Source organism: Stigmatopora argus, chromosome 16, assembly GCF_051989625.1.
Source record: "Stigmatopora argus isolate UIUO_Sarg chromosome 16, RoL_Sarg_1.0, whole genome shotgun sequence".
Lineage (NCBI taxonomy): Eukaryota > Metazoa > Chordata > Actinopteri > Syngnathiformes > Syngnathidae > Stigmatopora > Stigmatopora argus.
In genome coordinates, this window is record NC_135402.1 from 2950965 (window position 1) to 2968310 (window position 17346).

At 44.8% G+C, this 17346-nt stretch overlaps 1 protein-coding gene across 1 annotated transcript in view; it reads right to left on the minus strand.

The window, feature by feature from the left end:
- Positions 1–16574, minus strand: part of LOC144091286 (uncharacterized) — a 38422-nt gene extending 21848 nt beyond the window's left edge. The window contains exons 1-10 of the mRNA XM_077623504.1: positions 16121–16574; positions 14609–14679; positions 8970–10717; positions 8097–8150; positions 3897–3950; positions 3723–3776; positions 3600–3653; positions 973–1017; positions 319–372; positions 67–111 (exon numbers count right to left, since the gene is read on the minus strand). Coding sequence (XP_077479630.1) covers positions 67–111; positions 319–372; positions 973–1017; positions 3600–3653; positions 3723–3776; positions 3897–3950; positions 8097–8150; positions 8970–10717; positions 14609–14679; positions 16121–16173 — 2232 coding nt within the window. The 5' untranslated portion in view covers positions 16174–16574. The remainder of the gene's footprint in view (positions 1–66; positions 112–318; positions 373–972; positions 1018–3599; positions 3654–3722; positions 3777–3896; positions 3951–8096; positions 8151–8969; positions 10718–14608; positions 14680–16120) is intronic.
- Between the last annotated feature and the right edge of the window lie 772 nt (positions 16575–17346).

The window sequence follows — 17346 nt, forward strand, 5'->3', positions numbered from 1 at the left end:
TTTGCCACCTTTGCTCGACCAAAAACGCTGTAAAAATATCACATGGATGTTATTAAGTGTACTCACCCGCACGCCTTTGGGCCCCGCGGGTCCTATCGGCCCAGGTAAACCCTGAAAACAACACATCTCGATTTTAGTGCCACCGGCTCGTCTCCAACCAAAACGTGACGTAAACTAGCCGGTCGTTATTTAGGGTTGGTGCGCCGCTACGTGTTATTTGAACATGCGCATAGAAAGAAGCTCAGCTGTTCAACACTAACTAAATTGCACTTGGCTTTGACTACAACTGTACCAGTCACAGCAGAGGATTTACTGCACCTGCCTGCCAGGATAACCTTTGGCACCTGGGCTTCCGACCGGACCTTGCTCCCCCTGCAGGCGAGAGAGGGAAAAGGTCACAAGGATCATTGGGATGGCGCTAACGGCAACACACACACACTGCCAACTGGTCTGTTCAATTCAAATAGCATCCAGACATCATTGTAAGCGTGCGGTGTAACATATATATTTTTCTATCTGTGCGCTATTTTGGCGTGTGCGCTTTGACGGATTCGCACCATTACAAATTCAAAACTTGGCAAAAATTCCCACCACACAGGGTCTCTTTTGACTCACCCCTGATGTTTATAGCTTTAGTAAAAACACAAAAAGGCCCATTCATTTCTAAAACGAAAAAAAAGACACCATTTAAAATGAAGTTGCATGCAACTTTTGTCCAAAATGTGCAGTTCAAAATCTGCCTTAAAAATCCCTGTTAATTCCCAATGGAGAAAAAAAAAATGAGTTGGGAAAAGTAAATTGGTAATGTCGTAAAATCAATAGGAAATTATTCGAAACGTATAGGAACTAACTGACCTGTAAGTATACTTAATTACCAAGGAAGTGACTCAATGGTCAACATTGAGAATAATAGGCATCTATTAAATTTAAACTGTGGTTAAATCAAGATATTAAAGATAAATGAGGACTCACAGATTCTCCAGGGAGTCCAGGTGGACCCGGGTGACCTTTCTGTCCCTGAAAACAAGAAGAAGAAAGAAAAAAAGACATGACTGACATGCGGACACGGAGCCCGTGAAACTTAAAACACGGGAGCGGAAATAGGCGAGTGGAAGAAAAGACCCGCGGAGGACGAGCAAAGAGTTTGTTCATGTTCACCAGCAGCTCCTGTCAAAGCAGTTTGGAGCTACGTGTGAGGAGCAAGTCCAAATCCCACGCTGCTGTCAAGGAACTAGACTTTTCCGTGACGGCAGAAAAACAAAATCCTTGGCTTCGCCGGCCGAGCGACGGGATGTACAACCAAATACGGAACTCAAATCATGGCAGGGAGGAAGGAGGTGGGAGAAAAAAAAGTGCGGTGTAACTTCTTGTAGCATCTTTAGCTCAATCTGGAATAACTCTCAGAAGTAAGGCTGTCCAATTCATTCGCTTGAGACATGAGTCCTTCATGGGAAAGTGGGAATTGCTTAACCCGTTCACGGCCTATGAGTGTCATGTTGGGGTTAAAAACAAACAAGCAAATGATTAGCATAGTGGAAATTAGCATAGTTGTTGCACGGCAATCAAAAATGAGAAATGCATTGCTATGTCACTATAGAAAAATTGAATACATGTTTAATGGGCTTTTTGTGCCGTTTTGGTTTGGCTGGAGAAAAGCTCCAATGGCGGCGCTACGTCGCTAGCGAGCTTCTGGCTAATGGATCTGATTGAACACACATGCTTGTCAAGTATGCGTCGTAAACACGGGTAGACAACGCCGTTATTAGGGAAGTCTTTGTGGAGTCGCGGTTGAGTTAATGGTAAGAAGAAGAAAAAAATGAACCCAAACATTAAAACCACATTTATCATAAAATGTGATGAAAAGAATATATATATATATATATATATATATATTTATTACACAACTAGAGCCTATAAATATATGTTGGAGGTCAACCAATATATTAGTCGACCGATACATGGACTGTTTTTTAGGATCAGATTTAATAGGATAAGCTGTTATGTTCACTTTTTGGATGATGAACTAAAAAAAGTAAATCATCAACATATCATAGTCATCATACTGTCTACTCAGCCTTTTCTGGGCCAATATATGGACTTTATTTCTGATTATAATAGGAAAACTGTTGTGTTCACTGTTGAGAAATAATCTTTCTTTAAGACCAATATATTGACCAGAATGACTTTTTTTTCGGATGGCGACTGATACGTTCTGTGTTTGGGTGATGTTCGTTGCCATTTTGCACCACGCAGCAGAATTTTTGTTTTGAATTACCCGCAGCCTGGAACACGCTTTGGCGGAAATAAATCACGTAACCGTTGGAAAGCGTTTCGTTCCAAACCAAGGTGTACATCAGAAAACCGCCGAGCGTTTCTTCGCGCGGCGAATGAGACAAAGCCAGCCGGCGCCGACATAAAACGGAAACAGTGACGGTGGGAACGGACGGAACGGACGGAGCGGCGGCCGGCGTCAGAAAGGTGAGACGAGATGTGCGGCTTGTAAAGCCTGGCTGAGGTTTGGCCTCCCGGCGACCCGACCCGTCATACTGAAAAGCCATTCGGCGGCTGCTCGAGAGAACAAATATCGCACCGAGAACTCAAACACGCTCGGCTTGCCTTTTGTGTCGGCCGTCCGTCCAAAATTTCCGGATCCGAGTGTCGGGTGGGGGGGTGATTTCGAGTGTGCGTGTTGCGCGTCTATGTGTGTGTGTTTAGGTGTTCCGGAGAAGGAAAGTGGAGAGCAGCTCTCTAGTTTTTCTGAAGCGCACGTGACGAGCCAACCTCGACGGAGACGGGGCGATTTTTTGGGGCAGTTTGGCCTATTACCAAATAATCGGGGTGTCCAAACAAAAGGTCAAAGATTGTTATTTAGAAATGTGGCTATCTGCCGCGAATGAGTTAAGCTTTAAAATGAGAGGAGACCATACTTTGGGCGCAAATTCATGCAATAAAGGGAGAAAAGGCTTAATAATGAAATGACGTATACCTTAATTAACCGATTATTGCAGTACGCTAGCATGCTAGTCTACATGTGCTAGCTAGTGCAAAAGTGGAAAGCTAAACATGATTATCAATTCAGGTGGTGTTGTCATAACCTGAATTGCTAAAAAGGGCATTCTTTGATGCATTGTTTTAGGTTGAATAACTTAAGGAAATGCTCAAAAAAAGAGATTTGAGGTCAAAATTGTCTACATGTAAGATAAAAGTGCTGTCTAGGATAAGCTATGTTGCCAAGTGAAGGCATTTTGCGTATTAGTGACTTTTGGTAAACAAAAATGACGTTTACGTAAACTCAACACGTGTTTTTTTTTTTACCTTGAAGGAGCACACCAAGGATAGGTGGAAATCTCATAAGCAACCAGTTCGTGTTTCAACCGAATACACATGGCTAAAAGATGGGGCTACCACCAGCTGAGAACTATGGCAAGTTATGTACGGTACATCATTTAGCGCAGGATGCACAGGGGTTAATAAGCACTTGCTTGTCCACAAAGGAAATCCCTGCGGTTTATTTGACAAGGCAACACACGACATAGCTCCCTTGTCAAGACAAATCGACACTGTTCATCCGGATGTCCTGTTAGATAAAAATAGCTTACCTTTCGTCCTTCTTGACCCATCATTCCGGCCGGGCCGAGGATTCCCGAGTCGCCCTTGAAGGCAAAATGGGAAAAGTTAGGAATGCTAAAAATGTAGCAAATGTCGGAGAGCGCGGAAGGTACCTTCTCGCCTTTCGGGGCTGGCCCAGGTGAGATGCCGGGATCTCCTTTGTGACCCTAAAACGGGGACGCCAAATGATAGTTAGCTGTTAGCTTGACCCCAAAAAAATGAACATCTTATAACCAGGTGTGGCTTTAATATTGCCTTAAATTTGATTCAACTTTAGTTTAAGGTACCTTGAGGCCCGCCGGACCAGGTCGTCCAGGGTTTCCGTGGGGACCCTGTGGACCCTGCGGGAGAAAAAGAGCAACGTGACAAAAAGTCCACATACCAAAGCACTCTTGTTTTAGCCGTTTTGCTACTGCTGGTGCAACCGCACTGTGATAGTAGCGGTGAAGTGTGTGTATGTATGTGTGTGTGTGTGTGTGTGTGTTTTGGGGGGGCTAACGCAGTCTGGAGTAGACGTCATGCTATTTTAACCCATTTTTCCAAGTAGGGGTCGAATGGAAAATGGGTCTGTGTCGCCATATGGATGTGGTTTTCCCGTTACCTTAAACTCAACAGACCCCGACACACATTTGTCAAGAATCTAAATGAGTACTCCAGATCACCTGCTCGCAAAACATTATGGATTTCTTTGCCAAGTGCCTATGTCTGGATCAGCTGTTGTTTTTACAGTAGTAGTAGTAGAAGTAGAAGTAGTAGCTGCGGGATTGGGCGACCGGAAGCACGAGGTAAAACAATTTGTTTCTAATTCATAGGTTTTGACATGGATTATTTTGGACTAAGGGATGATTTTTTTTAAAATGTGACCTGGGGGCTGGTTCTTCGCGTGGTGGGGCATCTCTCGCCCTCGTCACACGCGCCCACCCCGCCTTTCTTGAGGTTAAAGGTCGGGGCGAGTCAAAGAGGGGAAAAAATTGCCTTTAAAGCAAGGTTCACCGAGGTGAGTCAGAACAGGCCGTCTTTCTTTCGGTGCTTGGCGATTTTCACGGCTGTTGACAGGCATGGGTGTCCAGTGGTGGTGGCATTTAAGACTGTAATATTTAATAACAACACTTTTTGATCATTGTACTTGTGTTTGTGTATAGGTGCGAAAACGTGTAGTATGGTATGTAGCAACAATAGGGGCGATCCTCGATTATCACGGCCATGTGTGGACAACATTACCCGCGATATGCGAGGGATTACTTACTGTATTGCTGTCAGGGATTTATTCATTCAATTTCAGTAGACACGGGAAACGTTGAAACAGAGTATCACCCACGCACGGTTGCCAGATTGGACACATTCCTGCTTAAATGAGCTATTTTCAGAGACCCTAACCAGAGAGAAATGCATTGGGCGGGTTGCAAAAAATTTGGCCATGCCTACAGCAATTTTTCCCCACATTTTGAAGCTTTATAACAAAAAAAATCAAATTTGTCAGTTGTCAATAACTATTTTCTGACAATTCCTTCTTGATATTGACTTCCATTGAGGCTATTCTTGCATTTTAACATGTGTCCTACATCCGTTAGGGAGTTGAAATGCGTAACAGATTTACATTTCAGGTCCTGAAAGAGTCTCTGGACGATACTTTGCGGTCTCCAATAAATCATCTGTACGGGTTATTGGACCTACTTAACATCCGTGGAGTAGCATACTCTTAATCGTCGAGTAACGGTCCGTTTCTACGGTATATTTTCATTCCGAGGATTCTCCTGTCGTAGGCCTTTTATCACCGGGTGCGTTTGCGCACATTCAAACCGTGTTCTTCGGATGCTCCTCGGCCCAAAAATACACCGAGGCGCACAGCAGGCATGTTTGAATTACATGTTTCGCCGTGTGGTTTGGCGAGAAAACCCGCAGACACGGGCTGGCACAAGACATTTATTTTTTGATTTGGACTTTTTTTTAAATTTATATTGGTTTTGTTTTTTTGGGTACGGCGACCTTGCCCGAAACAGGTGCCTAATTAGAGAAGGCGGGGTGCGTGCGGGGGCCCCGTAACGCCGGCGGCTTGGCGGGGCGTCTCTGCGGTCCTACCTCAGCTCGGGCCAAAATCGTATGGATTAAAAGAACGGTCGCACTTTTGGTTTGTCGTCATGGCGACGGCGCGTCACGCTCAGGTATATAAATATCGAGGAAATTGCATCTTGTCGCCATATGCGCTAGCGAAAAGCACTGTTCCCGGACATTAGACGAGTTCCCACGTCCAATATTTTGGACAAGCGCCGTAATGGGGGTCGGACTTTGAAGCGCCGGCTCGTAAAAGACGCTTAATGTACGGTCTCTCTCCAAAGGCTTTTAATGCGTCGCGTGGTGCCAGATGGGAGCCCGAGGGGAGGATTTCAAAGCCTCGTTTCCAGCGAGTGGAACCAACAGCTCGCTTTCATTTGCGACTAATACAAATTTGGTTTTTGGGGTGGCTGGGGAGTCCGGAAAGATGGAGGAATTGTGTCAGTCAGCCTTTCAATGACAAACACTACAACAACATGAGAATCCCCTGATTACGACCCTTTTTTTAGCACGGGCCAATGAGGGACAATTGATATACTGATATAAACTGGACTGGGGAAGAGAAAGCAAAATGAAAAAAAATTTAAAAAATGTAAAAAGTCAACATAAAAAGGATTTTTTTGCGAAAAAATTGGAATAGATGTCACTATAAATACTATATATAGATATATTTTAAATGGTACTCTTGAGGATTAGTGGCCCAGGAAACGACTCAATAAAAAATATTAAATAATAAATAAACATTTTATTTTCCTCTCTGACAGATGCAATATAACGTCGCGTTGTTTAAACTATAGTTATAGTTTTATGTAGTATGTTTGTTCTTGGTTTCTGATAGATTCGAAAAAAAATGGGGTCCCAAAAATGCAACTCATAAATTGCATTGGAATCTAAATTTTGCATTACTATGGAAATATATATACTCGGCCTGAAAAATACGGTAATTATATATTTTAATTGACCCCCTCATTGGCTGCGCCAGAAGTCCAATCCATAAAATTGGATTGGACGTCCATCGCCGTCAATGGCAGGGAAAAAGTCTCCTTCAAGTCCTGCTCTCCGAGCAAACGAGTTCAACGTTCACAGCGCCCCGCCTTCGTCACCCGCCCTCGAACGGACGCGTCTGTGCGGCGATGGGTCGCCCCGGCGACGGCGTCTCGCACTCACGTGTGGGGGTCAGGGGTCGAGCTCGGCGGGTGTTGCTGGGCCGGCCTCAATGGCGCTCTGTGTGTCATCACGCGCGTTTCCCGTAATCCCCCCAAAAATTCCAATGCTGTGGCGGGAAAGTCGCTGACTGAGATTGAGCAATTACAACATTTCCTCCATATTTCATGTTTCGCAGATTTTTAGCAAATGCAAACATTTTGGGCCAAATTACGCCGGAAATCCATTTCTCTATATGAACGCTTCATTCATGTGATATATTTATTTAGTCTAAATGCAGACAACTTAGTCATGGAAAATCAAACTTTTGACTTTTTTTTAGCTTGTTGACACTACTCATATTTTATTTTTATTTTTAAGTTCTTCCTCAAAAAGGGGAACAAACAGGAACTGACCTGTTTTTTTTCAGAATATAAATCACAACAGCCAAATTAATGCACAGGGAGGAGGGAAAAAAGAATGCACGTCGTACATATTTGATCAGAAACCAAGAACAAACATGGTAAAAATAGTTAAATGGAGAACAACTGGCTAAATAGGCACTTATGTAAAATTTAGTGGATTTTTTGACAACTATAGCCTAAAAAAACAGGCTTCCAGTGGTTAGAGAAGAAAAAAAAAAACAAGTCGCAGGCCATGCCAAACTGTAAAAAAAATTATAGTCCGGAAAATACGGTACATTAATTTTCAATACATGCATTTAAAAGACTTACGCACTTACTAAATGACTTCTATATTATATTCTGTATTTTTATTTTGAATTTACACAACGACTTGCTTGTTATTTGGGCACTCTCCTCCAAAAAGGGATTCCCTTCAAAAACGCAAAGAAGCGGCAAAAAAAAAGTTGGTGCGGTACGACCATGTGTTCTCTGTCTGTTTACAGTGCTTTTATTAGGCATCCTGTGGCACGGGCAGCTTTTGAAAGGATGTCTTTATAGGAGCTTTCCTGTTTATGCTTAGCGGTAGGGTAGGTGGGTGGGCGGGGCTTATGCTAGGTCAGCACCGTGCTGAAAAATCAAACGGTCAAAAACCTGCCTTCATAGGAAACCTTGCAAGGAATTGCTGAGGATTGCAGCTTTTTACGGGTTATTATTTTCACTATCCCAAGTCTAACCAACAGTCCAGGACTTTAACTTACATTAACTCTATGTTGCCTGGTCGCCCCGGCAACAAGAAGCGTGTTGGAACAGAACCGCGTCCCGTGCAAATGTGATTTCGAGAGCGGTCAATGTGTGTTAAACGGTGAGAAAATTGGTCGGAAAACTCACCCTAGCACCCCTCTTGCCCGGCAGGCCCGGCTTCCCCGGAATTCCTTCGAGTCCCTGCAGAAAAAAGAAAGGAGAGTTGCCGTGAATGTTGATTGGTGGAGGAGCCGGCCCATTCCATTAAAAGGTGATGAGAGCTGAGGCGTGCGTATCCGTCCGTCGGATAATTCCGTGCAGGAAACCTTGGAAATAACATATCATTTCCTGAATGCGCCCGTGTGGCTTTATCGTGCCCAGCGGTTTACTTTTTCATCAAAAGAGGAGGTGGGATAAGTCGAGGGGGGAGCGGACAACGACAGGGTCTGAATGCTAGCTTTTGTGCGGCAAATTTTGGGGAGGCTCGGCGTCAAGCGCCAGGAAATCTCTTCTTTCAATTTTAAGACTCTTGAAACAATGGCCGGCCTCTCCCGTTGCAATCGGAACTGAAAAGTCTCGTTTCCGCTTCCCGTGGCCTGATGAGGCGGAGACGGACCTCACCTTAAACTTAACGTCGGGGCGGCGACGCAAAGCGCAAAGTCATCCGTCCGCTTGGGTATTTGCTCTGCTAGCGATACGAGCCTTTTCCTAGCTTTTGGGAAGCTACGCGGTGGCGTTTAGCAACTGCCTTGACCCTCGACCCCACTTTGAAGGCGGGCCGCCTGACCTCCCTTAGCCTCGCGAGACGGAGGAATCTGGTGCCAAGACGGCAAGGCGTCACGCCTGACATGTCACGCCCGGCCGGCCTGGAGGGCAGCGAGCCGGTAGAAAATGGCGGGCGAGGATTTCTAACCTGTGTGGGAAACGGGGCGTGTCTGGGACAACCGACTTGGACGCGACAAGTATGATTTGTAGGCGAAGAAAAAGCCTGGGATTGAAATCGAGAGCAAAAGTTCTTACCGACGGGCCAGGTTCTCCTTTTAGTCCTCCAGGTCCGGCGAGCAGCGAGAACTGAGTGGGCTCCACGTCCCAGCTCTGGAAGCTGTCGGTGCCGGGTGACGTGATGAGGTCGTATCGAGGGGTTGTCGGTCGTGGGGTGGATGGGGTCTTGGTGGATGGGGTCTTGGTGGTTGGGGTCTTGGTGGATGGGGTCTTGGTGGATGGGGTCTTGGTGGTTGGGGTCTTGGTGGTTGGGGTCTTGGTGGATGGGGTCTTGGTGGATGGGGTCTTGGTGGATGGGGTCTTGGTGGATGGGGTCTTGGTGGATGGGGTCTTGGTGGATGGGGTCTTGGTGGATGGGGTCTTGGTGGATGGGGTCTTGGTGGATGGGGTCTTGGTGGATGGGGTCTTGGTGGATGGGGTCTTGGTGGATGGGGTCTTGGTGGATGGGGTCTTGGTGGATGGGGTCTTGGTGGATGGGGTCTTGGTGGATGGGGTCTTGGTGGTTCGGGATGACTTGGTTGGTTTGGGGACCTGTTTATGGTTGGGCTTGGTGGTTTTAGAGATGCTCGGTTTGGAGGGGTTGGTTTTAGGTACTGGTTTAGAGGGAGACACTTTAACAGAATTGGACTTGGATGGGAGGACTTTGGGCTTACCGGGGTTTTTTGCTGGGACTGGATGGGAAAACGTTGAGTCCATTTTTTTCTTGGGAGGCTTTGGGCTGGCCATGGCGTCGGCTTTCTTCTTGGCTTCCGTTGCCGCAATGGTCTTTCCGCTTTGGGGAGTGGGTTTCGGTCTGGATGTCGTTGGACTTTTTAGAAGTTTCCATTGTTTGGAAGTCCAGGGGCTGACGGTGGGTGCTTCGGTCGGGGAAGCCGCGGTCCTGAGCGGAACCGTGACGGGTTGGGTCGTGGACTCGGGCGGGCCGAGCCGAGCCGCGGTTTCCGGCAAAGGTGCGGGAGTGGTCCCGAGGGGGGGCTTTATTGTTTGGGCGGAGGCTACGTACCTGACCGCGGAAGCGGCGGCCGCGACGCTCCGGGCCAGACTCCGTGCCCCGGTCTTCCCGCTGACGATCGGGCCGGCGCGCTTGGGGGCGGCCGTGGACGCGGGTACGTGGCTCTGCGGCGGCAAGATGGGCAGCAGGGGCGCCAGGTTGGGCCGGTAAGTGTCGGCTTCCCTGCACTGTTTCTTAATGTACTTGCAGTAGTTGTGAGCCGCCTGGGCGGACGGGATCAGCTCAAACTGGCACACGGCTCCCTCGAAGCGAGCCGGGGATCGTTGCGGCCCGGATCGGCCCAGCAGGAAGGAGCCCCGCGGCTCCCGGGCGAGTCCCTCCTCGCCGTCCCAGCCAAAGTCCACGCTAACGCTCCGCTCTCCGCAGGAGGCATACAGAGTCACTTTGTGTCCTTTAATTCCCAAGGCCAGCTGGTGCCAGTGGCCATCGTGGGCTTCGTAGGGCAGCACCGCCGAGGCGTTGACCCCGGCGTGGAGGACCAGCTTGCCCGGCACCAGCTGCAGGCCCAGAAGGAGTTCCTTCTTCTTCTCCGAGAGGACGCTGAAGAGGAAGGCGCTGTTGACCCGGTGCGAGCGCACGCTCAGGACCAGCGCCGTGTCGTTCCAGAGGGCCGTGGGCCAGACGGAGCGCAGCGGGCTCTCCACGCGCGCCAGTTGGTTGAGGATGATTCCGGATTTAAAGGGAATGACCCCTGCTGGTGCGGAGCGTGATGGCTTGTCTCCCTTAAGCCCCAACCTTTGGAGAATGTCCACATCTGCGTGGATTGAAAAAAAAAAAGAAGAAAAATTAGATGTGAGAGACCAATCCAAAGTGTAACAAAGTCAACCATAAACACAAGCTTCTACAATGATTCCCAAATTTTTGATCATTTTTAAGACATGCATCTGTTTGGGAACATGTTAGGTAAATAATTTGCTAAAATCAATAAGGTTTAACACTGAATATTTTGTCTCTGTCGTGCATTTTTTTTTTTTAATCATCTGAACATAATTTGCATAGGACTATATTTTGTTTAACAGGTCTCAATGTCATTGCGATTGAACGTATATGACATAATATTAACCGTTCTTCCTTTTTTTTAAATGACAAATGAAATATTCTGAAAAAAATGAATCAAATGAAGAGATACTTAGGTATATTGAGGAAAAACTAAATAAAAACCTAATCAAAATGGCTTTTAAGAGAGTTTGGACACTTTTCAGGTTAACATCTCCAACCATTCAACCATCAAAATAGCTAATTAATGGTGGCCTTTGCTATCATTCAAATCGTTGCCAATCAAAATGGATTGGACTCCCCAAACGAGTGAAACACTTACGGTCTGGCCCTAAAAAAAAAAATCCTACAACAAAGGGAGATGAGGCCATTTTATAGAGCCGTTAGCAAGCTTAAGACAACAAGAATTTGAAGACAAATATATTTGCAAAGGACGAAAATAAAGCTGTGGGTCAGCAATAAAGCGTCGTCTGCTACCATTTGCAGCCAAACCAAATGACGGAGAGAAAAATATCTTCACCGGTGGCGGATGGGTGGCCTTGGTCTCGCGTCCTGCAATAATGGACATTTTTGCTGGTCCTGGCTTTCAAAAGCCTCTAATTTAAGCAGCTACGCAAACAAGATGTATGCAAGCATGCAACATTGATTCCCTGGTGGACTGTGACAAATATGTCCACCCGCTTTATTTCAAGGGATGTTTTTATATGCATTGATTTCTACTGTATTCAGGAAATTCAGCGATAAATGGATCTGGATCAACGCCGTCGTCTTTTAGAGATATTTTTGTTCAAAAGAATGTTTCATATCTGTCAATCTCAGCCAATTTTGTGGACAGGGTAACCAATCAGTTTGCACTAAATTCTAGATTCTGTAGATGTTGCTGTATGACGCTGACAACTTGACTCTCTAAGGACATTGCTTGCTGACGTGCTATATTTATATAGTGAAAAGGGGAATAAGGTGACCGAGACCATCTGGATTAGAGCCGAAACGGGTAAAACCACATCAGTTGATCGTACTAGAAAAAATCTGATGCAAAAGTTGTTATATGGCGTACACAATATGAAATGATTAAAAAAATGTATAAAATACGGGAAAACGTATAAGTTGACAGGTATGATATTTTTTAAATGAAGGGTTGAAATTTTAATAGGACAAAAAAATGTCCAAAATTGGCCCCAATTTAGGTCCTGGGTGTGCAAACTTATTTTTTTTCCTCCAAGGGTCAATTTAAACAAATCGAAGGATAAAAACAGCCAAAATATTGAAATAATTGATATCCCAGCTTCTTGAAATTGATGGCCAGTTTAATTGGAGGTAGCAGATCCTCCTCAAAATGCCCCACTGCGGTCTGCAAGATGATTGGCTGCTTGCAAATTGAACTAAACAAGCAGCCTCTTTCAGTAGAGGTTAACAATCTACATCACCTTTCCGACCCTCTCCACCATAAAACTTCCATCGTCACGATTCGAGCGTCAATACGGTTTTCGTAATTGCACTCAAGTGTGACTGTATTTAAAGTTTGGTCGACAAGGGTCATGGCGCTCATTCTCCATCAACTGCGATGTCACGGCGCGGCTTTTTTGTCTTGGTCTGACCTGACCTGCGATCGTCCGACCGTGTCTAACGGGAACGTATGTAAGGAAGAAAAATACTGAGAACTTGGCGGACATTGACAACAAATCTGGGACACCTAAAGTCCCTTTCTTGTAGCTGTCAGCGACAAACCGTATTTTTCGTCCCATAAATCGTTCTAGTCATAAAATGCATAATGACCGTCACAAGTTGCAACATTATAAGGAAATGTATTCAATAAAACTGAAGCTCAAGAAGAGAAATTTCATCTTAAAAGCAATTGAAACGAATATGAAGGACAAATTACAGAGACACTAGGCTTTACTTTCACAGTCTCCTCTTGCGCCAACTTTAAGAAAAAGAATGATATATTACATGCTCAGTAATGGTGTCCTAATAAATCATCCATCAACTTTTGCACTGGAAATTTTTTTTGAATAAAGCCACGGGCTAACTAGGCATTGCTAGTAATGCTTCATGTCTCCCATCATGCATTGTGGCATACAAAAAAATCCAGTTTCTTTGTTTCAATTCTTGCTTGCTCGGCTATTTAGTTTGTTATTACGTGATTATTTCACACCAGAATGTAAGTCACCAGCGCATCAAAATCATGACATAAAATAGTTAATCAAGGTTGAAATTTGGACGCACTGAGTTAATTTGATCACAAATTCCAAGACGTTTTTTTTCCACAGTCTGAAATAAGAGTAAGATTGCGCCTCTCCATCGGCCGGTATTTATGTTTTTTCCACTTTCTAAAGACAGCCTTAACGCTTAGCGAAAACTGTGCGGCTTGACGAAATAGACGTAGTGAGATTTAATATATACCGATCCACATTCTCCCGTCTGTGTGGTCTCCCCTGCGGTGTGGGACAACTGCCTCTGGCACGGAGATCGCGGTCGCGTTACACGTGGTACCGCGTCGTAGACCTGTGTTGTCTTTATTTGACTTGCTTGTATTATGACTGCCGTGTGCATTAGCCATATGGATTCAGACGTACGATGTGTGTTGCGCAGATGTGACGGCCCACGCCTGCACGAAGGGGCTTTGAGGAAAAATTGGGAAAGGCGGCGGGGTCTACGGTCAACCGATCCGTCACGTCTAAAGTGCTTCTGAGAGGAGCGCCCCCGAGGGTTTTAGTATACGGGGAGGGTTGCCAGATTGGAGAAACATTATCAAGCCCAATCACGGAGTAAAATCCACCTTTTTACTATCCTATCCCATGTACAATTCACTACTTTGCGATTTTTTCCGCTATTACTTTTTTTAGGGTTTTAGTATACGGGGAGGGTTGCCAGATTGGAGAAACATTATCAAGCCCAATCACGGAGTAAAGTCCACCTTTTTACAATCCTATCCTATGTACAATTCAATACTTTGCGATTTTTTCTGCTATTACTTTTTTTTTTAATTTATAAAAATGTGAAAATGAAACTGATAAGCAGAAGCTACTCTTGCTACTAGGACTCAGCAATAAAGAAAAAAGTTATAATAGAAGTGACCCTACTTTGCCATTTTTCAATTATGTCTGGTCTACTACATTAACCGCGAAATTTGAGGGATTACTGTATATGTTGTTGTATTTCTATTATTCTATTCAATTAGAATGATGGAAGATCTCATTAGATGACAAAAATACACATTTGTCAATAGAAATCACTGCTAAAGTACAACTTTTACACAGGTCCTTCCCAAGTGAATTCTGGGAAAGCGTTTCTATTGCAATAGATGCAAAAAGCAAAAGGGAAAGCCACCTGTCGCCAGAAAACGATTTCAAAGTAGGAGTTGGCCCGCAGTTTAAAAAAGAAATACATATATTATTTGGGGCCTTCTCTCATCTGCTTTCATGTGCAGCAGTCGTGTCGCCTAAGTGCAGGCCTGGACAAAACCAGATAGCACAGTTTCTGACTGGAGTTTTTTTTTTGCAAAAACAGCACAGTGTCATTTTGGGGCCTGAAAATAGAAAGCGATTTTTGGAGCTCAATGCGCCGGACAACCTCTGCCCCAATTCCCGTTGCAATGCGGGTTGCGCAACCACTTGAGCCGCTCTGGTTCCCCGATACAAGATCTTACCTTCAGATTGTACTTGTGCAAGTCCCAGGTAACAAGTACAGAAGAAAATGGTGCAGAGCAGTAGGGCTCTCCTATGGAGGAAACAAAACAAAATATCATTAGCATATCATACACCAACCTTTATTTTATACAGTTTAGTATATATCGGCCAAAATAGTATGCCTAAGATTGACAGAATATGGTACGTATGAGTCAAAAAAGAACATTTATATTGCAAGCACCTCATGGATTTCATGTTAGCCAATGATGAACTAGCGTACTGGTGTTCAACTTGTGGCCCGAGGGCCAGATCCAGTCCACCACATTAATTTGGGTGGCCCACCAAAGTAAATCATGTGCACGTGTATATTTGCTTCCAGTTTAAATTGAATTTTAGTGCAATTATCAATTACAATATTTACTTTTTTAAAGTTAAAACGAATGTGTACGAATAGAATATTTGCAATTTTCTCCTTTTAAAAAAAAAATCCTTTTCACTTATAAAAACAAAAACAAAGAAGGATATTTAGTCTTGTTACATGTTTGTTTATATTTAAAAACAAGACATAAAAGACATTTTGAAAAATAAAAACCATGAAATTTCAATAAAAAGAACGTTTGCTATTAAAACGATCCAGAAAATGATCGGAGGATGTCTTTAAACATTTATTTTACTATTAATTCAAAAACAAACAAAAAAAGTCAGTCAATTTGTAACCATGCCAACCACGATGAAACAACAGCAACGATTTCATTCTCAATTTCAGTAAAGTGCAAACTGTTAGAAATCACTGGCCTGCGTATGACATTAGCAAAACCTCCGAAAAAAGGCTCAAATTGCTGAGTGATGGCCAGTCAATTGGGAATATTATGATAACATCCTCATTGTGTAATCCGACTCTTTGATTGTCACTTCCGACATTTTTCCCTCTCTGTGGACGCCGAGTGTTTTTGGCATTACCGTCCGATTCCGAAAATAACCCCGACAATAACGTGTCAGTTTGAGCAAGGAAGGATCATGTTTCCACACTATCAAGAAAAGAAATAGGCTGTCCTCACAAGGACAGTGCATTGTTCTAAATTTACAATAAAATAGCCTATATTGTCATTATAACATTATGACACAATAAGATTGTGTTGCCCCCTTGTGCAAAAGTTAAATAGGTATATTCAGATGTTTTAAAAAAGACAGAATATGAAATAAGGGAGTGTAGAGATTAAAAATCAATTGAAAAGGTCAATAATACTATAATGCACATTGTGATAACAAAGCACCCTATTACTATTCTCTTTTTTTAATAGAGAATTGCACTTTGGACGTTTCGTTTGGTTAAAAAGTATATATTTGTTTGTTTTCCACCTGTAGTCACTAATAAGGGCAAAAAACTGGAGTTGCACCTGGCACAATACAAAAACATTTTGGACTTTTTCCTACAGGTAGTGAAGTTAATTGGGGTACTTTTGCCACCTCTGTGGTGGTCCCATGCCAGTCCTATGCCAGTCCTATGCCAGTCCCATCCCCTTGCCACCTACCTTGTGTCTAGACGAGAGGTTTTGCAATCTCTCCTTTGGGTGCCTAAATTCATTTGTATTCATTTGTCCTGGCAGTCAAAAACCGGATCCGTCAATCACAGCGTGACTTGCTCGGCATGAAGAAGCCAGACAGACAGACACCCCGGCGGCCAGTCGGTCGGTCGGTCGGTCACTCAGTCACTCGCAGGCGCTGTGCCACTTGCCACTGGAGCTCCGGCAAGGAAAACGACGAGCATGTTGACTAAAGCCCGTCAAGGCCGACGACGTAAAATCCCCGTGGACACAAGAGACGTTCGTGCGTACGTGCGCGTGGATATTCCCCAGTGTTTCATTCATTGAGGCTGCTCCGCTCCTGCTCTTGCCTTTTCCTTTCTCGCCTGCCTGACTGACTGCCTTCCTGGGGGGGTTCGCTCCGAGTAAGGAGCCGTCCTCCCGTTGCTTTCCCTTTTAAACGGGGGCTCGTCCGGGGGTGTCGAGTTTCACGGCCCAGCGGTGGCGACGCGCAACTACTCACCCGAAAGCCTACCTCGTCCAAGCCGTTCCACGAAAGGGCCGAGCGGGCGCAGGTTTTCCTTACGACCGACGAAGAGGACGCCCGTCTCCCGCCTGGGCAATCACTTAATTACGGGACAGGTGCTGCTTCTGGCGGCCTGAAAGTTGCCGGGACACCACATGAAAGGAAATATTCGCGCCGTTTCCTTGCTTCTCTTTGGAACTGGTGATACCAACTGTCAACCTTTTGTGGGGGGGTTGACGTTGAGTGAAAGATGATTGCTCCAGACCGTCCAAATGGATTGGACGTCTTTTGCCGTCAATATCATTATACTTGCCTAATGACAATAAAAGCATTTAATTAAATTCGGGCTGAAAGTTGGTGGGGCGCCGCTTGGAAGTAAATCCAGGCACCTCTAGTTTGCTCCTCTGTGGAATCGGTGATACCAACTGCGTATCACCTGTGAGAGGGGGGGTGCGATTTGACATTGAGTGAAATATGATCAATTCAATTGATTCAATTCAATGAGTTAAGGACTATGAAGAATACAATATTCATTCGTTTTCTGAACCGTTTATCCTCTCAAGGGTGTTCAGCAAATGGAAGGGCCCAAACAAGCAATCAGTCATATAGCTAAGCACAATTTCACGTATAATTAGGCTAGCATGCATGTTTTGGGAATTTTAATATTTTAATCTTTTGCAATGGGCCAATAAAAATGAACCGGACTAAT